General features: G+C 49.6%; 1 protein-coding gene across 4 annotated transcripts in view; it reads left to right on the forward strand.

The window, feature by feature from the left end:
- Positions 1 to 2,582: 2,582 nt before the first annotated feature.
- Positions 2,583 to 26,670, forward strand: part of polm (polymerase (DNA directed), mu) — a 45,257-nt gene continuing 21,169 nt past the window's right edge. For 2 of the 4 annotated variants that reach the window (XM_072485759.1, XM_072485761.1), the window contains exons 1-2: positions 2,583 to 3,015; positions 22,623 to 22,803. In XM_072485759.1, the coding sequence (XP_072341860.1) occupies positions 2,753 to 3,015; positions 22,623 to 22,803 (444 nt within the window). In that variant the 5' untranslated portion in view covers positions 2,583 to 2,752. Of the gene's footprint in view, positions 3,016 to 22,622; positions 22,804 to 25,518; positions 25,618 to 26,670 lie in introns of all 4 variants that reach the window. The other 2 variants (XM_072485760.1, XM_072485758.1) reach the window with 2 other exon arrangements.

The raw sequence follows: 26,670 nt of genomic DNA on the forward strand, positions 1-26,670 counted from the left end.
CTTCTTCCATCGGGCATAGATATAGAAGTCTGAGAACATGCACGAACAGACTCAAAAACAGCTTCTTCCCCACTGTCGTCAGACTCCTAAATGACCCTCTTATGGACTGACTTCATTAACACTACACCCCTGTATGCTTCATCCGATGCCAGTGCTTATGTAGTTACATTGTATATGTTGTGTTGCCCTATTATGTATTTTGTTTTATTCCCTTTTTTTCTCATGTACTTAATGATCTGTTGAGCTGCTCGCAGAAAAATACTTTTCACTGTACCTCGGTACACGTGACAATAAACAATAAACAAATAAACAAATTCTGTCAAGACCCTCAGACATGGCCATCACCGATGCCTTGGACGTCTTCACTAATGGTGCCGACATTGTACACCAGGTTCTCCACTGTGGTCGCAGTGCTGGCATTGGTGCCACGCATTGCAGGCGCCATCTCCTGCGCCTGTAGCGTCTGGGACTCCTCCAATCGGCTATGGATCTGTGGAATGTTGCTGACATCTCGCTCTGAATGCCCTTACTGTCTGTCATCTCCAACAGCTCCAGGATTACAGGAGTTAGTGCGACATATCTGCTGGACCATGGCGTACCTGGCACTGCTAGGGAATGGGGGAACGACACAGGCTTCCAATGGACGTCAAGGTGACGGTCACCCTGAACTTTTATGGCTCCTTCCAGGTGCTGAGTGGGGATCTGTCCGGCATCTTACAGAGCTCAGTGCACATGTGCATCTGCACCTTCACGGAGGGCCTACATACCAGTCGGCACAATATATCTATTTCAATGTGGACTGAGCCCACCAGGATGCCTGGGCAGTGGGGTTTATCACCAACCTGGGTCCAAGGCGTGATCGACGGGATGCATGTCCCCTACGAGCACCTGTGGATGACAGACTGCTCTTCACAAACCTAAAGGGGTTCAACTCGATGAACATGCAGCTGGTGTTTGACTGGTGTTTGACTATCAGATGCGCATCATGCACGTTTGCACCTGATACCTGGGGAACTGCGTCAGGCACCGATCAATTTGCGATTTAACTGGCCCGTGCCCATTGGCGAGAACCGAAATCTGCTGTGGCATAGCGAGAAATTAATAATCGCCAATTATAATAATCTTTATTAGTGTGACAAGTAGGCTTACATTAACACTACAATGAAGTTACTGTGAAAAGCCCCTAGTCGCCACATTCCAGCACCTGTGCGGGTACACTGAGAGGGAATGTCCAATTCACCTGACAAGCACGTCTTTCGGGACTTTTGGGAGGAAACTGGAGCACCCGGAGTAAACCCACACAAACACGGGGAGAATGTGCAGACTCCGCACAGACAGTGACCTAAGCTGGGAATCGAATATGGGTCCCTGGCGCTGTGAAGCAACAGTGCAAACCTATTCCTCCAAATGGCCATTGCAAGACCTGAGAAGACCAGGTTAAAAAAGGTAGGGAGAAATTTCCTAACGATATGAAAAATAGTGTTTAATGAAATGAAATGAAATGAAAATCGCTTATTGTCACAAGTAGGCTTCAAATGAAGTTACTGTGAAAAGCCCCTAGTCGCCACATTCCAGCGCCAGTTCGGGGAGGCTGGTACAGGAATTGAACCCTGCTGCTGGCCTGCCTTAATATTGATCAGAACTGTCATAGAAAAGGGTGGCATGTGGCACAGTGGTTAGCACTTTTGCCTCACGCCGATGAGGACCCGAGTTCGAATCCCGGCCCTGGGTCACTGACTGTGTGGAGTTTGCACATTCTCCCTGTGTCTGCGTGGGTTACACCCCCACAACCCAAAGATGTGCAGGTTAGGTGGATTGGCCATGCTAAATTGCCCCTTAATTGGAAAACAAATAATTGGGCACTCTAAATTTATTTTAAAAACGAAATGTCAGAGAACAAAATAATAGAAATAACAAGTCAGATCAGAGTTAACTTTCAGAGGACCTGACCTCAAAATAAATCTTTCAAAGAAACATGTTTGCGCTCAGGAGGCTAAATTGCCTCCTCCTACTCCGAGGTAATGTCTTCTCGGGAGGAGATGCTCTGGCTGATTTTGCAATCCAGCTCTTGGTCTGTAGCATTGTCGGTAACAGATGAGGAACATATAAGCCATGATAGAATGGCGGAGCAGACCTGATGGGCCTCATGGCCTAATTCTGTTCCCATTTCTAATGAACGTACTTCAGTAATTGGACACAAAAAAACCCACATCGTCTCAATAGTTAATCAGATCCCTGAATCATTTTCTAGTTTGCTCTGAAGAGCATCCAATGTGAATTCAGTCATCTTGGACATTGAATGTTACTTTGTTGAACTGTGTTTGCAATCAAGCAAAATGCAGCCAAAGGCTGGAGATTGTGACATAATGAGGTTCACTGCCGTGCTTGTACTGATTTTGATTTTGCAAGTAAAAGTATCTGTCTAGTTTAAGCATTGTTGTCATATTGAACGTCAGAAATTTTACCCTCCCACCGAAAAGCGGCGGACGGAGCCGCTCGGCCGGACAGCAGGCCGCTGCCTCCCGCCCGCCCCGCGCAGGCTGCTGCCTCCCGCCCGCCCGCCCCGCGCAGGCTGCGCGCGCATTGTGTGCGAGCGCGAGAAGCCGCATTCTGGTCAGCGGGAGGCGCCTCCCGCCAGAGAGACTTTCCTCAGGGGAAGCGCAGAGGCCGCTGTCCCGTCTGGTGCAGTTCTCGTCAATAAAATTTCACACTTTAACATCACGCCCAGAGTCCTTTGTGGGGCTTGTGTTGAATGTCACTTTTTGACAGGCCTGCTCTTCGAACTTTGTGGTGCTTCCTTTCACCCTCGCTCCTCCTGCCGACGATGGCCCAGGTGCCTCGGAAGAAGAAACGGAAAGACTCCGCTCTTTCTTTGGGTGGAGGCGGTCCCGTTGGTGCGGTAAAGTTCGGCGAAGCTGGTATATTTTTGGTGGAGAGGAGGATGGGGTCAAGCAGGAGGCGCTTCCTCACCGAGCTTGCTCGGAAAAAAGGATTTCGAGTGGAAGGACAGATGAGGTGAGCGAGCCGGAGATGCGTGTCCCACCGGAGTTTGACGACATTATCCCCCTTTGAAACCACGCTCACTATAAACTCAACGCAATTTGGACAGTTGCCATCAAGGGTTTCCCTGGTGTGAGAAATGAGCAAGAATTCTTGAGTCGGAAGTCAGACCTGTAGTATAAGGGTTAACAAAATGGATATGCTAATAACGTAGATGATGTTGCATTGATATCAGTCCGTCATATGTTAGACTCTGGAGAGGAAAACACCATGCTGGTAAGTGTTTAGGCAGTACTAATAAAGAAGTGTTAAGGAAGTACCACAGTATAGTCTGTCTGAGGGAAGATATGGTGTGGAGATGCCGGCGTTGGATTTGGGTGAGCACAATAAGAAGTCTTACAACACCAGGTTAAAGTCCAACAGGTTTGTTTCGATGTCACTAGCTTTCGGAGCGCTGCTCCTTCCTCAGGTGACATTCACCTGAGGAAGGAGCAGCGCTCCGAAAGCTAGTGACATCGAAACAAACCTGTTGGACTTTAACCTGGTGTTGTGAGACTTCTTGCTGAGGGAAGATGGGTCATGTGTACCAATAACCACACCAAATTTCAGAGGTAAAATGGAGGAAAGCCAGAGAAGGATTATGAAATCAGAGTGAGGGAATGAAACGCTATTAGAGCTAATGAACAGTAAGAAGTCTTACAACACTCGGGTTAAAGTCCAACAGGTTTGTTTCGAATCACTAGTTTTCAGAGCACAACGCCTTCATCAGGTGAGCGGTGAGTCGGGAGCCGGCATCTCCACATCAGAGCTAATGAAGGGAGAGGAAAGTGGAGTGTGACTTTGTGCAGCATAAATTTCAGGCAGCCGAACATACTATCTCACAACAAAAGACTTCTTGAGTTTTTATGATGCAAAACTAGATTTGCCTATTCACATTCTTTTGTTGAAATCATTTGTGTGCAGTACATGACTCTTTACAGCAATGGTGAAAAAGGCCTCCTGCACAGGCACCAAAAAGATTTTGACATTGACTGAACTTTTTGACATTGGCTGAACTTCCTCTGTAATTTAGGTTTTGGGTGCAAGAAAAAACTTTTAACTGTTGTGAAATCAGAAGTAGCATCGGTGCTCAGTAAGTTACGACATGTGATGCCACGTGCATTCTTATGATTTGTACAATGCCAGCAAAGTTGACTCTCTGTCAGCAGTAGAACTCTCAAAGATATATGGGATAGAAGCACTCTACTGTACTTCGGTGGGTTTTCTGCACCACAGCATCCTTCATATGAATTACAAGTTGATTGAATCACTTGTATGGCTATAATATTATAGTTGACTTGTATATTTGCAATCCTGTAGTTCTTGGATTGAATATTCTGTATTTTTTTAAAACTAAATTTAATGTACCCAATTAATTTTTTCCAATTTAGCGTGGCCAATCCACAAAGCCTGCACATCTTTAGGTTATGGGAGCAAAACCCACGCAAACACAGGGAGAATGTGCAAACTCCACATGGACAGTGACCCAGAGCCGGGATCGAACCTGGGATCTCAGCGCCGTGAGGCTGCAGGGCCTCATTGCACCACCGTGCTGCCCCATATTCTGTATTGTTGGCATGTGACAATATTGATTGCAGACCTTTGGTGACGGGGATGTGCTGAATGGAAGCTCGGAAGGTGACTCTCCGAGGAAATCGAATTTAGGCATTTTTAACCTGTTAGTCTGCCAAAGCTGAGGAAAGAAAACATTCCTTCATCACCCTCTAACTTACAAACAAAAATATAAAATATTAACTGAAATGCCGAACAACAGCTGCACCAGAGGCTGTAAGGAAATGAGAGGCAATAGGAGCCTGGCGATCCCAGCAAGCAAGACGGCAGACCCACAAGGTGAGGAAGCCCTGGCAGCACCTGAAAGAGAGGGGCCAACAAGCCATGCAAGAAACTCCTCATTGGAGGGTGGCTGGAGGACGTTCCTCGTCAGAGAGCTCAAGAAGTACATGAGGCTTGGAATCCAGGTAGCGGTCACAGAAGCACTGCCGCCATGCAGGTGGCCCTCGACAAAACAGAGAGACTAGAGGCCCAGGGAAGCACAACCGAGCTGGAAAAGGCCTCAACAGACCAGAGTGACTGGAGCATAAAAAAATATAAAATAAATGGCAGAGATAGCAAAGTTGGTGGGAACCTTAAGGAGAAAATGCAAGACCCAAGAGAATTGTTCGAGGCGGCAGAACCTCAGAATAGTGGGACTGGTGGAAGGAACCAGAGGCAGGAACCCCACGCACTACGTGGTCCAGATGCTGGGAAACCAAGTGGGAAGAGACCTCTTTCTCAATCTGCCAGGGTAGACCGGGCTCACAGATTGCACCGGCTGAAACCCATGCCCGAGGAACAGCCGAGGGCAATAATTGCAAAGGTGCACCGGTACCAAGACCGGGTGAGAATCCTGTGATGGGCCAGACAGATGAGAACCTGCAGCTGGGTGGGGACACCCGATATGACATGGAGCAGACCTGGCCAAGCGCTCGGCTGAATGCAACAGGGCAAAGACGGCTCTGTTCAAAAGTGGGTTAAAGTTTAGGATGCTCTACCCACGGGTAATCTTCCAGGGCAAGAGCACAATTTTATGGCCCTGCAGAGGCAGACAGTTCATCCAAAAATAATGGTCTGGGAATTGCCTTATGGCACCGAGGATCTGGGTTCGATCTTGACCATCGGTCACTGTCCGTGTGGAATTGCACATTCTCCCCATGTCTGAGTGTGTCTTCCCCCCCCCCCCCCCCCCCCCCCCCTCACCTCACCCACTATGTGCAGGCAAGGTGAATTGCCATGATGAAATTGCCTCTTAATTGGAAAAAAAGAATTGGGTATTGTAAATTTAAAAATAAACGGGCTGGGAAAGAAGCAGCAGAAACAGAGGTGAAGCCACCACCCTGAGAGACAATTTGTGCGGGACTGTAACGCCTCGTCCTGAAGCCGAGCTGAAGATAAAGGCAAAGAAAGAGGGGTGAGGGCAGCGGACCGCAGGAAATAGGGAGAATGAGGAAGAGGGGAAAGCTCAGAAAAACAGCAGGTGGGAGGCTCAGGGCGACCTTGAGAGGGGGGGTTACCACAATAGAAATGCTGTCGCCAGGAGGAGAGAGGGGCCTCGCCTCATCTCCCGCGGGGGAGAGAGTGCCCGGTGACAGGGTGGTGGGTGCAGTTACATAGAGGAAACAAGGAAACAATGGGGCAAAGGGGGGGAAGGGTGCTAGGTTGGCTGCAACAGGGAACAAGATGGCACCACAAGCAGCCACTTTGAAGGGTTCCTAAACACAGGGAAACCCTGGAGTGCAGGGGTTCACCTCCATGGCGTACACACAGTTTACGGCCATGTTGATAAATGAAAACGAAAATCACTTATTTTCACAAGTAGGCTTCAAATGAAGTTACTGTGAAAAGCCCCTAGTCGCCACATTCCAGCGCCTGTTCGGGGAGGCTGTTACGGGAATCGAACCGTGCTGCTGGCCTGCCTTGGTCTGCTTTCAAAGCCAGTGATTTAGCCCTGTGCTGCTGCTGGACAAAGGGAAATCTTGGGAGTGCAGGGGCCTGGTCTCATGGTGATGATACGGTGGCAGTGGCCATTTTAGATGGCCCCCTAACAAAGAGAGCCCCCAGAGTGCAGGGGCGCACCCTGCAGGTAAATGGTTGGTCCCACAGGAGGGTGGGGGGAACAGAAACTCCCATCAGAATAATAACCTGGAACATCAGGGACTTAACTGCTCAGTGAAAAGATCCAGAGTCTTCGCCCACCTGAAAAGTATGAAAGCCGACATAACCTTCCTCCAAGAGGGAGAAGGACCGACTGCAGGTAACAAAGAGCTGGGTCGGACAGATGAACCATTCTTGCTACGAAACAAGAGCTTGGGGGTAGACATGCTGCTTAACAGGAGGATGATGCTTAAGGCGCTGAAGATCCAGGGGTACATAATTCATGGTCAGCAGGGGCCTGGAAGGGGCACAAGTAGTCCTAGTTGACGTATACACTCCCAACTGGGACAGCATGGAGTTTATAAAGAAGACCATGGCGGAAATCCCCAACATAAATACACACCAACTCATCATGGGAGGGAGCTTTAACTATGTACAGACCCACGGACAGACAGGTCAAGCCTCCAAACCCCAGATCTCTAACCTGGTGATAGAACTCAGCACATTTATGGAGTAGATGGAGGTTCCATACACCTGGGAGAGAAGGAGTTCTCCCAAGTACATAAGGTAAATACACACCTCTTCGTGGTAGGGAAAACGGTGCTTCCAAGGTTAGTAAGAGCGGAATACTCTGCGTCGTGATCGCCGACCAAGCTCAACACTACATGAACGTGATGTTGGAGACATTTTGCCCAACGTTCCCCAAGGAGGTTGGACAGTGCCCCCTTTGCCAGCAAGGTGTTCTGTGCGAAAATATCATAAACTATAGACGGGTATATTACCAATAACCAGAATGGAGAGGTCTCGCCCTCCACATTCTGGGAGGAGCTGAAGGCTGTGATCAGGGGTGAGATTATTACCGAATAAGTATGTAGAGATGGGGAGGAGAGGGCGGCTAGGCAACAGCGAGTCGACTCCATACTGGAGCTAGACTAACAATACTCCGCGGCCCCAACTAGGGCTTCTACAGCCTCTGTGCAACATGGTAGCACAGTTTGCGGCACAGCTCCAGGGTCCCCGGTTCGATTCCTGGCTTGAGTCACTGTCTGTGCGGAGTCTGCACGTTCTCCCTCTGTCTGTGTGGGTTTCCTCCAGGTACTCCGGTTTCCTCCCACAGTCCAAAGATGTGCGGGTTAGGTGGATTGGCTATGCTAAATTGCCCTTAGTGTCCAAAAAAAAGTGGGGCGGGGTTAATGGGTTGCAGAGTTAGGGTGGGCTTCTGGAGGGTGCTCTTTCCAAGGGCCGGTGCACAGATTAGGGACAACAAAAGCAGAGCCGGAAAAGGTCAACGATACTTTTGAGGCCATCTGTCAGAGGCTGTATATCTCTGAGCCCCCGGAGGGGGACTTGGGGATGAGGCAGTTCCTCGATGGACTGGACATGCCAGGGGGAGAATAGGAAATGGCTGGAAGCACCACTAGAACTGAGGGAAGTCATGGAGTGTATTACCTCCATGCAGGCTGGGGTGCCAGGACCAGATGGATTTCCGGCAGACTACTATTAAAAAAAACTTGTGACAGCACTAGCCAAACACCTTCGGGAGATGTTCACAGACTTCCAACACTAGCACAAGCCTCAATCTCGCTGATGCCCAAGAAAGACAAAGGCTCAACAGAATGCAGGTCTTACAGACCCATCTCACTGCTCAATATCGACATGAAAATTCTGGCCAAAATCCTAGCCAGGCGACTGGAGAACTGCGTACCAGAGATGGTTGCACAGAACCAGACGGGCTTTGTTTAGGGTCAACGGCTAACATCAAACATCAGGCCTGCTAAACATGATAATGATCCCATCCGGGGAGAGAACACCAGATGTGATCATCTCCCTAGATGCAGAAAAGTTCTCCGACAGAGTCGGGTGGAAGTACCTTTATAAGAGGTACTGGAGCAGTTCGGGCTTTGAGCAGGGTTCATAGCATGGGTGAAACTTCTGTACAGCGCTCCCATGGTGAGCGTGTGGACTAACACCACCAGCTCTAAGTACTGTCAGAGACACAAGACAGGGATGCCCGCTGTCGCCGCTGCTATTTTGCCTGGCAATCGAGCCACTAGCAATCGCACGGTGAGTGCTGAAAAACTGGAAGGGGATCCAGAGTTGAGACAGAGAGCACAAGTCTCCCTTTATGCAGATGACTTGCTCGTCCAAGTCGCAGACCCCCAAAGCAGCATGGAAGTGATCATGGCGCTCCTGAATGAATGTGGAGCCTTCTTGGGCTACAAACTCAACCTGAACAAAAGTTCGATCTTCCTGGTGAACCTGCAAGGCAGGGCACAGCTGGAGGGACTGCCGTTTAAACAGGCCCAAAATAAATTCTGCTACCTGGGGTCCAAATTGCCCACGACTGGACATGGATTTGTGGTGATATAAGTATTGGCATATCTATGTATAATTGTACATAGTTGTACCAATGTATATATTGTACATAATAGCACCACTGTACTTAACCACTGACCAGTACATGTAGGGACAATTCTGACCTCCCGCCAGCAGGTGGAGCTAGACACAGACATATATACATATATATCGGGGGACAGATGGGAGGCAGGCACTTGGCAGTAGGACAGACAAGAGGACAGTCCTCTTCCTCGATGGTTTTACAGTAACGGAGAGGGAATTGTTTGTACATAGAAATACATGGTTACCATCAAGAATAAATACTTGTAGCAATCATATCTTCATGTTCTATGTGTACCTTCATGATCAAGGAAGCAACCGAACACAACATGTACCAGGAGTGCTGAAGAACTAGAGGTAACCACAGAAAGACAAACCACGCGGTAGAAGAAACCAGAGGAACAATCACTCCACAAACCTGGTGAGCTAAGGAGGTGTGACTCCGCGCAACACAATACGGTGAAGAGCGAGATGGATGATTTGATGGTACCACAGCAGTTTCAAGTCTCAGCAAACCGGACTCAAACTGGCGCAGATTTAAGCAGCAGTTTCAACTCTTCCTTTTGGCCAATGGCCTACAGGCGCTGCCTGATGAAAGGCTCATTGCGTTGCTGCTAACAACAGCAAGTTCTCAAGTGCTTCAACTGTGCAACTCATTCGGCTTTTAAGTACGGCGAGCAGAGCTACGAGGAGGTTATTCAACACTTCGATTGCCACTGCTCCCCTAAAAGCAATGAAACTTTTGAGTGATATGTGTTCTGTAAGACAAAGAATCCGCCGACAGTTTTGTGACGGATCAGAGATTAAAGGCCCAGTCGTGCAATTTTGGACAGTTGCAATCCTCAATGATCCGAAACCAAATGGTATATGGAATCTCGGATGGTAAGCTACGAGAACAGCTGTTAAAGGAAGACAACCTCGCCCTGGATGCCGCCATCAGGATGTTCCAGGCAAGTGAGCTCTCTACGCAGTGGATCGGGGCCTTCAGCACAGTCGGTGCTGGTGCCAATCCGAGAAATGATTCTGCTGCCACAAATGCTGAGACACAGTTTAGTTAGAAACATGGTCTCGATATGGACAACCATTTTGAGCGCACCGCTCCGCACTGACAAAAGAAACGTGCTCGCGATGGGGTGGCCATTTTGAACAAACCGATAAAAGACATGAGACGAAACGTGGTCTTGATGGGGGCCGACATTTTGAACATCACAATAAACCTGGTCTTGTTGGGGACAGCCATTTTGGGTAGCAAGTCCCATCTGCCGTTTTGTGCCCGAGCTGTGGCAACAGACACTCGTTGCAGCGATGTCCTGCTGTCAAAAAGAAGTGCTATTAGTATGGCAGGAAGGGCCACTTTGCTCGTCATTACACAGTTGATCGAGCAGTATAGAAGAGCCCAAATCGGGATAAAAGGGTCGATCATCGGGCTGCTGTGAATATGGTTTCAAATAAATGAGTCGAGTGATTCGGCGGGCCTGGGCGAAGAAGTGACACGCACCGTCTGCGGTCACAGTGAGGCAAATGTGGGAGCCATCGAGGACAGCTGGACGATCCTGGTAATGCTTAATGAAACCGTCATCAACTGCAAGATTGATACGGGACAGCGAGAGCCAACGTGATTCCGCTCTTAGTGGTGCAGAGCTATAGATAGCATCGCACATTGATCCGAATGATTCTTAAGACTATAATGGGCATCAATTCATGACTGTGGGAGAATGCGAGCTGGATGTCGCCATTAAAAAGGTGACGCAGAAGATACGGTTCTTTGGGATAGCGGCGGAGCGTGAATTGCTCATTGGGGTGCGTGAATTGCTTATTGGGGTGCAGGCCTGTGAAGAGCTCTGGCTAGTCAAGAGGGTGTACACCCCAGATTGCATGGCACCTCCCCGACACGCCTCGGTAGAGACCATCTCCAAGGCACATCCGGAGGTATTTCAGGGGTTCGGCACCCTACAATTCACCCACCCCATACAACTGAAGGAAATGCGCATGCGCCCACACGGCTTCCTTCCCTGCTGAGGGAGAAACTCGAGACTTGAGCTGCAGCAGCTGACAACCCTGGGTGTCATCAGGCACATTAACGAGCCCATAGACTGGGTGAACTCGATGGTATGTGTCAAGAAACTGAACGGGGACCTGAGAATTTGCATGGACCCCAAGGACCTCAGTGCGAGCATCAAAAGAGAGCACTATCACATCCCCAAAAAGGGATGAAATTGCATGCGAGATGGCTGGAGCGACTTGTTTCAGTCAGCTGGATGAGGCAAGTTCAAGACTGTGAAATTTTAATATGCCCTTTGGCCGGAACTGTTTTCAGCGAATGTCCTTCGGAATCATCGGAAATATTTCATTCCATGGAACACAAAGTGGAAGGGATGCCGGGTGTCCGTGTGTAAGTGGATGACATCATAATCTGGGGATCCACGCGTGAGGAACATGGTGCATGGCTCATGCAAGTGCTCAAAAGGGTCAGTAAAAATGGCCTCAAACACAATCCGGCGAAATGCCAAGTTGGAGTGGATGCCATCACTTTTTTATGAGATAAGGGGCGGGATTCTCCGACCCCCCCCCCCCCCCCCCCCCCCGCGCCGGGTCAGAGAATCGCCGGGGGCTGGCATGAATCCCGCCCCTGCCGGTTGCCGAATTCTCCGGCACCGGATATTCGACGGGGATGGGAATCGCGCCGCGCCAGTTGGCGGGCCTCCCCCGGCGATTCTCCGGCCCGCGATGGGCCGATGTCCCGCTGCTGGAATGCCTGTCCCACCGGCGAGAATCAAAGCACCTCTCTTACCGGCGGGATAAGGCGGCGCGGGCGGGCTCCGGGATCCTGGGGGGGGCGCGGGGCGATCTGGCCCCAGGGGTTGCCCCCACGGTGGCCTGGCCCGCGATCGCGGCCCACCGGCGGAGGAGACCCCCTCCACTGCGCATGCGCGGGTATGCCGTGAGCGGCCGCTGACGCTCCCGCGCATGCGCCGCACGGCAAAGTCATTTCCACACCAGCTGGCGGGGCACCAAAGGCCTTTCCCGCCAGCTGGCGGGGCGGAAATCAGTCTGGCGCGGGCCTAGCCCCTCAAGGTGAGGGCTCGGCCCCATAAGATGCGGAGAATTCCGCACCTTTGGGGCGGCGCGATGCCGGACTGATTCTCGCCGTTTTTGGCGCCGGTCTGCGGACATCGTGCCGATGCGGAGAATCCCGCCCAAGATATCATCGAAGGTGGTGCAGCCGGATGATGAGAAAATCAAGGTCATCATTAACCTGCCGAGGCCCATGGATAAAAAGGGTGCACTGCGAATTCTGGGTTTGATCAACTTCGTTGGAAAATTCATTCCCAACCTTAACTCCAAGACGTCCCAGGTCAGGGAGTCCATTAAGAAGGATATGGGGACTTCTGGGTGCGGCGATGACCAGCTAAGTCGCACGTTTCGGCAGCTCCCGGTGGAAAGGACTTTTGGGCTCTTAATAGGAGCCCCAACGGCAATTTTAACGGCTAAAAACAGTGCGGTAAACCAGAAGGGAATCCTCCCTGGACACGGATGGAAAAAGGAGAGGAAAGTGGCCGGATTGCAGTGGATCCTCTAGAGCAGCGGCCAGGAAGGCAGGCACAAAGCAAGATGGCATTGGAAGGAGGCAGTTTAATATGGGACCCTGACCAACAAGAGTTCCTGCGGCGTTGCGTGGAAGAACTTAAAAAGGAGATGAAGACAGAGCTGTTTGCCCCGATATTACAAGCGATTGAGGGGCTAAAGGAGGAGCAAAAGACCCAGGAACAGGAGCTTCGGGTCGTGAAGGCAAAGGCTGCTGAGAATGAGGACGACATACAGGGCCTGGTGGTGAAGACAGAGATGCACGAGGCACAACACAAAAGGTGTGTGGAAAGGCTGGAGGTGCTGGAGAATAATGCGAGGAGGAAGAATTTAAGGATTCTTGGTCTTCCCGAAGGTGCAGAAGGGGCGGACGTCGGGGCATATGTGAGCACGATGCTGCACTCGTTAATGGGATCGGAGGCCCCGACGGGCCCGTTGGAGGTGGAGGGAGCCTATCGAGTTATGGCGTGATGACCGAGGGCTGGAGAAATTCCTCGAGCCATAGTGGTGAGATTTCTCCGATATAAGGACAGAGAGATGGTCCTTAGATGGGCAAAGAAAACTCGGAGCAGTAGGTGGGAGAACGCGGTGATCCGCGTATATCAAGATTGGAGTGCGGAGGTGGCGAGAAGGAGGGCGAGCTTTAATCGGGCCAAGGCGGTGCTGCACAAAAGGAAGGTTAAATTTGGAATGCTGCAGCCGGCAAGACTGTGGGTCACACATCAAGGGAAACACCACTACTTTGAAACGGCAGAAGAGGCGTGGACATTTATTGTCGAGGAGAAACTGGAATAAGCGGGCGAGAAAAAGAACGTTTGGGACAAAGTGGTAGGGTGAAAAGGGGGAAGAGATGATTTCCCAAGTTGTTAATCCTGCGACCCTGTAACTTTTCTCTCTTCCCCATGTCATGGGGGAGGGGGGGAGGGAGGATCAGGAGCTGGGGGCGCCGACCATTGGGGGGCGGGGCCAAATGGGAAGCGCGGGCTTTGTTCCCGCGCTATGGTAATCATGGCAGGAACAGGGAAGCAGGAAGGAGGGGGCCTCGCACAGTGGGAGCCGAGGTCACGGGAGGAAGCCGAGGTCGGCCAGAGTTTGCTGACTTCTGGGAGCAACATGGGGGGTGCAATTACGCTAGTGAAGGATCTAGCGGGGTGGGGGGGGGGGTAACTGGGTTGCTGCTGCTGGGGAGAAGGGGGAGCTGGTATGGGGTGGGGTGGTCGGGGCGGGAGGGCGCCGTTGGGGAGAGATATGGCTACGTGGGAACCGGGTGAGGAGCTGGATTGAAAAAGGAGATGGCTAGTCGACAAGGGGGGGGTAAAGAGCCCCCCAACCCGGCTGATCACGTGGAATGTGAGAGGGCTGAACGGGCCGATAAAGAGGGCACGGGTACTCGCACACCGAAAGAAACTTAAGGCAGATGTGGTTATGCTGCAGGAGACGCATCTGAAACTGATAGACCAGGTCAGACTACGCAAAGGATGGGTGGGGCAGGTGTTTCATTCGGGGCTAGACGCAAAAAACAGGGGGGTGGCTATACTAGTGGGGAAGCGGGTATTGTTTGAGGCAAAGACCATAGTGGCGGATAGTGGGGGCAGATACGTGATGGTGTGTGGCAAATTGCAAGGGGAGGCGGTGGTCTTAGTGAACGTATATGCCCCGAACTGGGATGATGCCAACTTTATTAGGCGTATGTTAGGACGTATCCCGGACCTAGAGGTGGGGAAGTTGGTAATGGGTGGAGATTTTAATACGGTGCTGGACCCAGGGCTGGACAGATCGAGGTCCAGGACCGGAAGGAGGCCGGCTGCAGCTAGGGTGCTTAAGGACTTTATGGAGCAGATGGGAGGAGTAGACCCCTGGAGATTTAGTAGACCTAGGAGTAAGGAGTTTTCGTTTTTCTCCTATGTCCACAAAGTTTATTCACGGATAGACTTTTTTGTTTTGGGAAGGGCACTGATCCCGAAGGTGACGGGGACGGAGTACACGGCTATAGCTATTTCGGATCACGCTCCACATTGGGTGGACCTGGAGATAGGGGAGGAAAAAGAACAGCGTCCACCCTGGAGAATGGACATGGGATTATTGGCAGATGAGGGGGGGTGTTTAAGGGTGAGGGGGTGTATTGAAAGGTACTTGGAACTCCATGATAATGGGGAGGTTCAGGTGGGAGTGGTCTGGGAGGCGCTGAAGGCAGTGGTTAGAGGGGAGCTGATATCTATTAGGGCACATAAAGGAAAGCAGGAGGGTAGGGAAAGGGAGCGGTTGTTGAAAGAACTTCTGAGGGTGGACAGACAATATGCGGAGGCACCGGAGGAGGGACTGTACAGGGAAAGGCAAAGGCTACATGTAGAATTTGACTTGTTGACTACGGGTAATGCAGAGGCACAATGGAGGAAGGCACAGGGTGTACAGTACGAATATGGAGAGAAGGCGAGCAGGTTGCTGGCCCACCAACTGAGGAAAAGGGAAGCAGCGAGGGAGATAGGGGGGGTGAGAGATGAGGAGGGAGAGATGGAGCGGGGAGCGGAGAGAGTGAATGGAGTGTTCAAGGCATTTTATGAAAGATTATATGAAGCTCCGCCCCCGGATGGGAAGGAGAGAATGATGTGCTTTCTGGATCAGCTGGAATTTCCTAAGGTGGAGGAGCAGGAGAGGGTGGGACTGGGAGCACAGATTGAGACGGAGGAAGTGGTGAAAGGGATTGGGAGCATGCAGGCGGGGAAGGCCCCGGGACCAAACGAATTCCCAGTTGAATTCTATAGGAAATATATGGACTTGCTGGCCCCGCTACTGATGAGAACCTTTAATGAGGCGAGGGAAAGGGGGCAGCTGTCCCCGACTATGTCAGAGACAACGATATCGCTCCTCCTAAAGAAGGAAAAAGACCCGCTGCAATGCGGGTCCTATAGGCCTATTTCCCTCCTGAATGTGGACGCTAAGATTCTGGCCAAGGTAATGGCAACGAGGATAGAGGATTGTATCCCGGGAGTGGTTCATGAGGACCAAACTGGGTTTGTGAAGGGGAGACAGCTGAACACAAATATACGGAGGCTGCTAGGGGTAATGATGATGCCCCCACCAGAGGGGGAAGCAGAGATAGTGGTGGCAATGGATGCCGAGAAAGCATTTGATAGAGTGGAGTGGGATTATTTGTGGGAGGTGCTGAGGAGATTTGGCTTTGGAGATGGGTATATCAGATGGGTACAGTTGCTGTATAGGGCTCCGATGGTGAGTGTGGTCACGAATGGACGGGGGTCTGATTACTTTCGGCTCCATAGAGGAAGTGGAGGGGAGTACTCAGGGGAGGAGAAGAACACCGGGTATCTCTGTATGCGGATGATTTGTTGCTATATGTGGCGGACCCGGCGGAGGGGATGCCAGAGATAATGCGGATACTTGGGGAGTTTGGGGATTTTTCAGGGTATAAAATGAACATGGGGAAAAGTGAGTTGTTTGTGGTGCATCCAGGGGAGCAGAGCAGAGAAATAGAGGATTTACCGTTGAGGAAGGTAACAAGGGACTTTCGGTACTTGGGGATCCAGATAGCCAAGAATTGGGGTACATTACATAGACTTAATTTAACGCGGTTGGTGGAACAGATGGAGGAGGACTTTAAGAGATGGGACATGGTGTCCCTGTCACTGGCAGGTAGGGTGCAGGCGGTTAAAATGGTGGTCCTCCCGAGATTCCTTTTTGTGTTTCAGTGCCTCCCGGTGGTGGTCACGAAGGCTTTTTTCAAAAGAATCGAGAAGAGTATTATGAGTTTTGTGTGGGCCGGGAAGACCCCGAGAGTGAGGAAGGGATTTTTGCAGCGTAGTAGGGACAGCTGGCACTACCGAGCCTAAGTGAGTACTACTGGGCTGCCAATATTTCAATGGTGTGTAAGTGGATGGGAGAAGAGGAGGGAGCGGCGTGGAAGAGATTGGAGAGGGCGTCCTGCAGGGGGACTAGCCTACAAGCTATGGTGACGGCACCGTTGCCGTTCTCACCGAAGAAATACACCACAAGCCCGGTGCGGTCCCCGATAAGAAATAACCATAGGTTTGTTCCGGGGAGAATGGATGGGGGACTTGGAGCATGGCAAAGAGCAGGGGCAGCACAATTGAGAGATCTGTACGTAGATGGGACGTTTGCGAGTCTGGGAGCGCTGACGGAAAAATATGGGTTGCCCCAAGGGAATGCATTTCGGTATATGCAACTGAGGGCTTTTGCGAGGCAACAGGTGAGGGAATTCCCGCAGCTCCCGACGCAGGAGGTGCAGGATAGAGTGATCTCAGAGACATGGGTGGGGGATTGTAAGGTGTCGGACATATATAGGGAAATGAGGGACGAGGGGGAGATCTTGGTAGATGAGCTGAAAGGGAAATGGGAAGAAGAGCTGGGGGAGAAGATTGAGATGGGGCTGTGGGCTGATGCCCTACGTAGGGTAAACTCATCGTCCTCGTGTGCCAGGCTAAGCCTGATACAATTTAAGGTGTTACACAGGGCGCATATGACTGGAGCACGGCTCAGTAAATTTTTGGGGGTAGAGGATAGGTGTGCGAGATGCTCGAGAAGCCCAGCGAATCACACCCACATGTTCTGGTCATGCCCGGCACTACAGGGGTTTTGTGTGGGGGTGGCAAAGGTGCTTTCGAAGGTGGTGGGGGTCCAGGTCGAACCAAGCTGGGGGTTGGCTATATTTGGGGTTGCAGAAGAGCTGGGAGTGCAGGAGGCGAGAGAGGCTGATGTTTTGGCCTTTGCGTCCCGAGTAGCCCGGCACAGGATATTGTTAATGTGGAAGGAAGCGAAACCCCCAGGTGTGGAGACCTGGATAAACGACATGGCAGGGTTTATAAAGTTAGAACGGATTAAGTTCGTACTAAGGGGTTCGGCTCAAGGGTTCACCAGGCGGTGGCAACCGTTCGTCGACTACCTCACAGAAAGATAGAGGGAATGGAAAAGAAGAAGACAACAACAGCAACCCAGGGGGGCGGAATCGGACGGACTCTCAGGGATGTTATTGTATATGTAAAGGCACTTGTTTTAGGTAATGTATATTGGACTGTTGGATTGTATCTTTGGAGAGTATTTATCTTTGACAAGGCAGTTGCCATTAAGTTTGGTTTTTGTTTCTGTTGATATATTTTTTATTTATTTGTTTAAAACTGGCCACTGTTATTTATATTGCTTTATTGGTGTTTAAAAGAAACACTACGTACTGTTATGTTTGGCCAAAAAATCTTGAATAAAATATATTTAAAAAAAATTAGGATATGGTCTTCCAGTGGTCGCTGAAACATGAGCAGGATGGGTGAGCGCTCTGTGTTTCCTGAACAACGACGCCTATGCTGGCCTTTTTCGACCCAGCCAAGGAGACAAAAATGTCCATGGACGCATCTTAGTAATAATATAATATTGTCGTAAGTAGGCTGAAGTTACTATTAAAGCCCCTAGTCGCCACATTCTGGCGCCTGTTTGGGGAGGCCGGTACGGGTATTGAACCCGTGCTGCTGCCTTGTTCTTCATTACAAGCCAGCTGTTTAGCCCACTATGCTAAACCATCCCCAAGAGGGGATCAGAGGGGTGCTGTTGCAACAGAATGCAAATGGTGATTGGCTACCGGTAGCATATGCCTCGAGGGCATGACGGACACAGAGCACGAGCACAGATATGTACAAATCGAAAAAGAATGCTTGGGACTTGTCACGGGGCTTGGAAAAGGTTCACGATTACGTGTATGGGCTTCCCATATTTTTGGTTGAGACGCCTCACCGGCCGCGATAGGCAACAAGAAGCTATGCCAGATGTCCCCGCGGATACAATGGCTCATGAAGCTTCAGCGGTATGACTTGAACTTGATCTACACACCAGGCAAATTTGTGGCTGTCGCTGACACACTCTTAAGAGCTGTGTCCATACTTGGAGCTTAATGACAATGGAGAGGTTCAGGTGGGAGTGGTCTGGGAGGCATTGAAGGCGGTGGTCAGAGGGGAACTGATATCCATAAGAGCACATAAAGGGAAGCAAGAGAGTAAAGAAAGGGAGCGATTGTTGAGAGAACTTCTGAGGGTGGACAGGCAATATGCAGACGCACCGGAGGAGGGACTGTACAGGGAAAGACAAAGGTTGCATGTGGAATTTGACCTGCTGACCACGGGTAAGGCAGAGGCACAGTGGAAGAGGGCACAGGGTGTACAGTATGAGTATGGAGAGAAGGCGAGTCGGCTACTGGCCCAACAATTGAGGAAGAGGGGAGCGGCGAGGGAGATAGGTGGGGTGAGAGATGAGGAGGGAGAGATGGAACAGGGAGCGGAGAGAGTGAACGGGGTGTTCAAGGCATTCTATGAGAGGTTGTATAATGCTCAGCCCCTGGAAGGGAAGGAGGGAATGATGCATTTCCTGGATCAGCTGGAATTCCCAAAGGTGGAGGAGCAGTAGAGGGCGGGACTGGGAGCACAGATTGAGGTGGAGGAGGTGGTAAAGGGGATTGGGAGCATGCAGGTGGGGAAGGCCCCGGGACCGGATGGGTTCCCAGTGGAATTTTATAGGAAATATATGGACCTACTGGCCCCGCTTTTGACGAGAACCTTTAATGAGGCCAGGGAAAGGGGGAAGTTGCCCCCGACTATGTCGGAGGCGACGATATTGTTACTTTTGAAGAAGGAAAAAGACCCGCTGCAGTGTGGGTCCTACAGGCCCATTTCCCTTTTGAACGTAGATGCTAAGCTCCTGGCCAAGGTGATGGCGACGAGGATAGAGGATTGTGTCCCGGGGGTGGTCCAGGAGGATCAAACTGGGTTCGTTAAGAGGAGACAGCTGAACACGAACATACGGAGGCTGCTAGGGGTGATGATGATGCCCCCACCAGAGGGGGAGGCGGAGATAGTGGTGGCGATGGACGCCGAGAAAGCATTCAACAGAGTGGAGTGGGACTACCTGTGGGAAGTGTTGAGGAGATTTGGTTTTGGAGAAGGGTTTATTGGATGGGTACAGCTGCTATATAGGACCCCGGTGGCAAGTGTGATCACGAACAGGCAGAGGCCTGACTACTTCCATCTTTATAGAGGGACGAGGCAGGGGTGTCCCCTGTCTCCATTACTGTTTGCATTGGCAATTGAGCCCCTGGCCATAGCACTGAGGGGCTCCAGGAAGTGGAGGGGAGTACTCAGGGGAGGAGAAGAACACCGGGTATCATTGTATGCTGATGATTTATTGCTGTATGTTGCGGACCCAGTGGAGGGGATGCCTGAGATAATGCAGACACTCAGGGAGTTTGGGGAATTCTCAGGGTACAAATTGAATATGGGGAAGAGTGAGTTGTTTGTGGTGCATCCGGGGGAGCAGAGCAGGGGAATAGATGATTTACTGCTGAGGAAGGTAACAAGAGATTTCCGGTACTTAGGGATTCAGATAGCCAGGAGTTGGGGAACCTTACATAGGCTTAATCTAACACGATTGGTGGAACAGATGGAGGAGGATTTTAAGAGATGGGACATGGTGCCCCTGTCACTGGTGGGTAGGGTGCAGGCGGTCAAAATGGTAGTCCTTCCGAGATTCCTTTTTGTGTTTCAGTGCCTCCCGGTGATGGTCACAAAGGCTTTTTTCAAGAAAATCGAGAAAAGCGTATGAGTTTTGTGTGGGCTGGGAAGACCCCGAGAGTGAGGAGGGAGTTTTTGCAGCGTAGCAGGGATAGTGGGGGGACTGGCACTACCGAGCTTAAGTGAGTACTACTGGGCCGCAAATATCTCAATGGTGTGTAAGTGGATGGGAGAAGGGGAGGGAACGGCGTGGAAGAGATTGGAGATGGCGTCCTGCAAAGGAACCAGCCTACAAGCACTGGCGACGGCGCCATTGCCGTTCTCCCCGAAGAAATACACCACAAGTCCAGTGGTGGTGGCAACACTGAAAATTTTGGGGCAGTGGAGACGGCATAGGGGAATGACTGGAGCCTCGGTGTGGTCCCCGATAAGAAATAATCATAGGTTTGTCCCGGGGAGAATAGATGGGGGATTTAGAGCATGGCAGAGAGCTGGGATTGTGCAACTGAGGGATCTGTTCTTAGACGGGACGTTTGCGAGTCTGGGAGCGCTGACGGAAAAATATGGGTTGCCCCAAGGGAATGCATTTTGGTACATGCAACTGAGGGCTTTTGCAAGGCAACAGGTGAGGGAATTCCCGCAGCTCCCGACGCAGGAGATTCAGGATAGATTGATTTCGGGGGCAAGGGTGGGGGATGGTAGGGTGTCGGATATATATACAGCGAAATGAGAGACGAGGGGGAGATCATGGTGGATGAGCTGAAGGGAAAATCGGAAGAAGAGCTGGGGGAAGAGATTGAAGAGGGGCTGTGGGCAGATGCCTTAAGTAGGGTAAACTCTTCGTCCTCGTGCGCCAGGCTTAGCCTGATACAATTCAAGGTTTTGCACAGGGTGCATATGACCGGAGCAAGGCTCAGTAAATTTTTCGGGGTAGAAGATAGGTGTGGGAGATGCTCGAGAAGCCCAGCAAACCACACCCACATGTTTTGGTCATGCCCGGCACTGCAGGGGTTCTGGGTGGGGGTGGCGAATGTGCTTTCGAAGTATGTGGGGGTCCGGGTCGAGCCAGGCTGGGGGTTGGCTATATTTGGGGTTGCAGAAGAACCGGGAGTGCAGGAGGCGAGAGAGGCTCATGTTTTGGCCTTTGCGTCCCTAGTAGCCCGGCGAAGGATATTGCTTATCTGGAAGGAAGCCAAACCCCCGGGCGTGGAGACCTGGATAAATGACATGGCAGGGTTTATAAAACTAGAACGGATAAAGTTTGCACTAAGGGGTTCGGCTCAAGGGTTCACCAGGCGGTGGCAACCGTTCATTAACTACCTCGCAGAACGATAAAGAAAATGGGAAGGTAACAGCAGCAACCCAGGGGGGAGGGCTCGGGTGGGTCCTCAGGGGTGTTTTTGTATAGATATTTGTACTTGGTTATGTTTATTGGATTGTTTGATTTTATCATTTGGGAGAGTTATTATTTTTGTTGTGGCAGTTGCCATTTAGTTTATATATTATTTATTTATTTGTTAAAAACGGTCACTTATTTATATTGTTTTATTGTTGTAAAAAGGGAAAAACCTTTGTAACGTTTTGTTTGGCCGAAAAATCTGAATGAAATATATTTTTTTTAAAAAGAGCTGTGTCCATAAATTAAGTCTGTCCAGTGGGGGTGGGCGACGAAGTTCAAGTACATGTCAACATAGAGGCTGATATCGGATGAGAAATCGATGCGTTTTGGAGGTTATTTCTAATGTTTGGCTTATTTAAATTGTATTTGGTTGGCACAGATTTGTTTATTTTAAAGCATCTTTAACTGTAATAAACTTATTGACATTTTTTAGCTCTCTCAATAATTGCTCAAGTTAACCTAGTGAGCCGCTGAGCCATACAAAACCGGAAAAGGTGAATCTGTAGTTTGTGTTGAGTTGGTTGATAGAGCGGCAGCAGGAATTTTACAATGTGATTTTGCTGCAAATGTGTCTGGGGATCCATTGGCTGAGGTTAGGATAGAGGTTGGATTCAAATGGTGCTTAATAGTTTGCCAACACTTGCTAAGAGTCACTTGATCAAGCTACCAGAAACCATTCTGTTTTTACAAAAGTTTTTTGGACAGTTGTGATTTTCGAAAACTCTTGACTTTGCATCGAGAAGCTTTGTTTCATTTTTGCTCAGACCAGCAAGATAATTTGTCCAAGAGTCTTTAATGAAAACAGTTCAAGCAGTTTATTTTTGCTCAGAAATAAAACAGAAAAAAACTGCAAGTATACCTGGGTTTGCCAATTTTTGTCGAGAAAAATTAGTTACTCTTTGAAATATCGGCACTCATAGGTATCTAGTTCTTGCTCCATGTTGTGTCTTAGAAACTGAACATGGCAAAATTGTCCGATCGTTTGGAAATAATAGTTTAAATTTGTTCAAGTTTATTGTTTCTCTTTTCAGTGAATCTGTTACACATGTTGTGTCTGAGAATAACTCTGGAGATGAGGTGTTGGAATTGCTGGAGAAACAGAATGGAATTTGCGGAACTGAATTCACAGCAGCCTTGGTAGATATCACTTGGTTCACTGAGAGCATGGGAGCAGGCAAACCCTTGCAACTGGAAAAACGCCATCGGCTTCAGGTATTTTATTGCAAATCTTGTGAGAGAGTGCTCTTGATAAATAAGTGCAGTTTTTCTCTTGTGGGTGGGGGGGGGGGTGAAATATCTAAGAACTCTTCTGAAATTTCATTGAGTTGTGCTGTGGTCCTGTGCCAGACAGGGAGCCATGAGATTTTATTCCTGGTCCACGCTGACTAATGTTAATTGGACAGTAATTGGGTGCCAAAATTGCTTTCTGCCCTTGGGAAATATCCGTGCCTACGAATGACTGAATGGCAGGATTGTCCGGGCTGTGATTTCTCCCTTCTGTTGTAAAATAATTTGCTGGCACTCCCTGTGGACCCATAGCCGCACCTTTAGGAGAGAAAGTGGAGAAAAAATTGTGCGACTGAAGGGAAAGTCAAATGTATAAAGAATTAGAAAAATCCAATGACTCAGAATCCGAAAAGTCAAGTTTTTGTATAATTAAATATCTACAACCATTGAAATGCTTAACATATATTCAGAAGAGCACTATGAAATATTTGCAGGTCACATCAATGTGATACACTGCATGATGTTTTCTGAAATTGTAAATTCATTCCTTTCCCTGTAACTTTGAGCAGAGATTTCTCTTGGATTGTGAGATCCATTGCAATATTTCAGGATCATAATGAATTGGAGCAGGAGTCGACCATTTATCCCATTGATTCTGCTCTGTGTGACGACTGGAAGACTTCAGGAATATTGAATTCCAAGTATTGGGCAATTTAAAGGTTAAAAACCTGGGGTTCGAGTGTGTTTGACTGCAGTGGTCATGCTTTTGCCAGGTCCGGGTACTTTTAACAGCTGGAAGGTGAAATTGACAAAGGAATACGGTTTACGGTCTAGACTAATGAACTGTGATTTGACTGGGAAGGTCCCAGGGGAGTTAATGAGCTTTGCAGCCTGCAGAGATAACTTGTTTTTCTGCTTGAGGAGATGAAGTCATTGCTAGCTGGAACCAAGGAATTGAGAGAGACATTTTGCAAAGCTTTAGCGAGGCAGCTTTTTGGAGAAGCTTTGGAGAGAGGAGTTGAATTCTGATCTGCCCGAAGCTGAGTCCACAATTCTCCCACAGTAAGATATATTGAGTGCTGTATGTTTCTTTTCTTGTTGTTTAATGGGAAATTGAGTAGTAGTGTTAAATTGTAAGCTGTTCTTTTTGGTTGAGAAGTTAAAAGTTTTTTGTTTTAAAAATACCAAAGCCCCATTTCTTAATGCAATGACTCCTGGAGCAAATTATTCTTTGCGCAATCTTCCAAGTAAACTAAAATATTGGGGTTTCATTTCAGTTTCCTAGCCAATGGAGGTTACTGGTCTGGGACCATTATATCTGCCAATCAGTGAGATCATGGCTGATCTGATTGTGACTTTAACTCCACTTTCCTGTCTGTTCCCCATAATCCTTAACTACCTTATCAATCAATAACTCAGCCTCCTTTGCTCTGGGGTTGACTGTTCCAAATGTTAACAACCCTCAAAGTAGAAATTCTCCTCATCTCCACCTTTCAGTGGAGCCCCCTTATTTTTAAACTGTATTGTATCATTCTAGATTCTCCCATGAGGAGGAACATTCAGCATCGACTCTGTCAAGCCCCCTCAGAATCTTTCAAATTCCATCAGATCACCTCCCATTCTTCTAAACTCCAATCAGTATCGACCCTACCTGCTCAACCTTTCCTCATAAGACAACCCCTTCATGTTGGGCTGGTTTAGCACTGTGGGCTAAATAGCTGGCTTGCCAAGCAGAACAATGCCAGCAGCACGGGTTCAATTCCCGTACCGGCCTCCCAGAACAGGCGCCGGAATGTGGCTACTAGGGGCTTTTCACAGTAACTTCATTGAAGCCTGCATGTGACAATAAGCGATTATTATGTCAGCAGTCAACTTTGTGAAACATTGCTAAATGTTTTCTAATGCAAGTATATCCTTCCTAAGCGTGGAAACCAAAACTGTACATATGGGACACTCTCATCAATGCCCTGCAGCAATACTTCCTTCCATAAATACACCATCCCTGTTTCAATTAAGGCCAACATTCCTTTTGTCTTTCTGCTTGCTTGCATCCTGTATCTGCATACTAATCTTTTGAGTCTCCAAATAGTGACCGAGAAATACAGATGGGCAGTGTTCCAAATGCAGGATATGCAAAACTGTTATGTTGTAAAATGAGTCTTCCAACTTATGGTAAATCATCAAGTTTTGGATACGGAATGATGTGATTGAACCAATTCATATTGGATTCAGGATTGTGTGATCTGCAACTGAAATCTGTTGAAAATCAGTTTTCACAACTTGACACAAGAGTGGTGAGCTGTGATATTGCTGGAGTCGAAACAAACAGACAGTTTGTAAATTAAAACAACTGGTCAGCTTCAAACCACTTGTCTGCCAAAAGCCACCCTATCTATTAGGACAGTTAACTGCGGTCATGTAGGAAGAATCTCTTAAGTGTTCCTCAGTCTGCGTTTCCTGGTGAACATGTTGTGAACATGCCTCGCTGAGGAGGCAAATTTCTAATTTTACACAAAGTGTTTCCAGTCTGTTATCAAAGGCATGTCATCTTAAAGCTATCTCAGTCACAGGGAGACCTCACTTAGTTACTGTTGCATCATTAATTAATGGTTGCTTTGATTCTCATTTGTCGGAGGAATAAGGTGTTCTTGTACGTGATTGACATTTGTCAAAACACTTCCCACGAATATTTGATTTTAGGTAAAGAGAGCTGCTGCTGCTGGTACCATTGCAGTTCCTGTTTCACCACACGCCTGTCAAAGGAGAACCACACTGAACAATAGGAACAGATTATTTACGGTAATAACCTTCGACAGCCCTCCTTTATGTTCCCAAAACCTCAAGAATACATTCTAATGAAAGATGTAGGGCAGGATTCTCCCGCAACTGGCTGGATGGCCCGACGCCGGCTCCAAGGGCGGCGCAAACAACTCTGGCGTCAGACCGCCCGGAAGTTGCGGAATCCCCGCAGTTCCGGGGGCTAGGCCGGCGCCGGAGCGATTGCCGCTGCGCCAGTTGGCGTCGAAGGGCCGGTGGGAGTTGGCGCATGCGCAGAACCACCAGCATGTTCTGCCGCATGCGCAGGGGGTTTCTTCTCCGCGTGGCCATGGCGGAGCCCTACAGAGGCCGGCACAGAGCGAAAGAGTGCCCCCACAGCATAGGCCCGCCCGCAGATGGGTGGGCCCCGATCGCGGGCCAGGCCACCATGAGCCCCCCCGCCCCCCGAGGACTCTGGTAGACAGCCTAGCAGCCAAGTCCCGCCGTGATGGACCATGTCCATTTCACGCCGGCGGGACTGGCCAAAGATGTGCGGCCGCTCGATCCATCGGGGCCCAGAGAATTGCCGTGGGGGGAGGCGTTGCCAACGCCCCCGCCTGAAAACCAGCACCGGAGAAATCGGCAGCTCTGACCTGGCAGGGGGGTCGTAGAATCCCGCCCATAGAATTGATGATGGCACGGTGGTGCAGTGGTTAGCACTGCAGCCTACGGCGCTGAGGCCCCGGGTTCGATCCCGGCCCCGGGTCACTGTCTGTGTGGAGCTTGCACATTCTCCCAGTGTCTGCGTGGGTTTCGCCCCCACAACCCAAAGATGTGCAGGTTGGATTGGCCATGCTAAATTGCCCCTTAATTAGAAAAAAAATAATTGGGTACTCCAAATTGAAAAAAAAATGAAAGATATGGAGTTACTTGAGACTCTTTGTCATGCCCAGACTGATGACCCCTTATGCCTCAAGCTTAGGTGAGAGACATAATCGCTTCCAGTTGCTGCATATATTCTACCTGATGAGAATGTTGGAAAATGCATGTATGGAGATGTCAGTTGAGAACACGGTTGGGGCATGACTGTGAGGA

The sequence above is a fragment of the Scyliorhinus torazame genome, chromosome 20 (assembly GCF_047496885.1).
Source record: "Scyliorhinus torazame isolate Kashiwa2021f chromosome 20, sScyTor2.1, whole genome shotgun sequence".
Taxonomy (NCBI): Eukaryota; Metazoa; Chordata; class Chondrichthyes; order Carcharhiniformes; family Scyliorhinidae; genus Scyliorhinus; species Scyliorhinus torazame.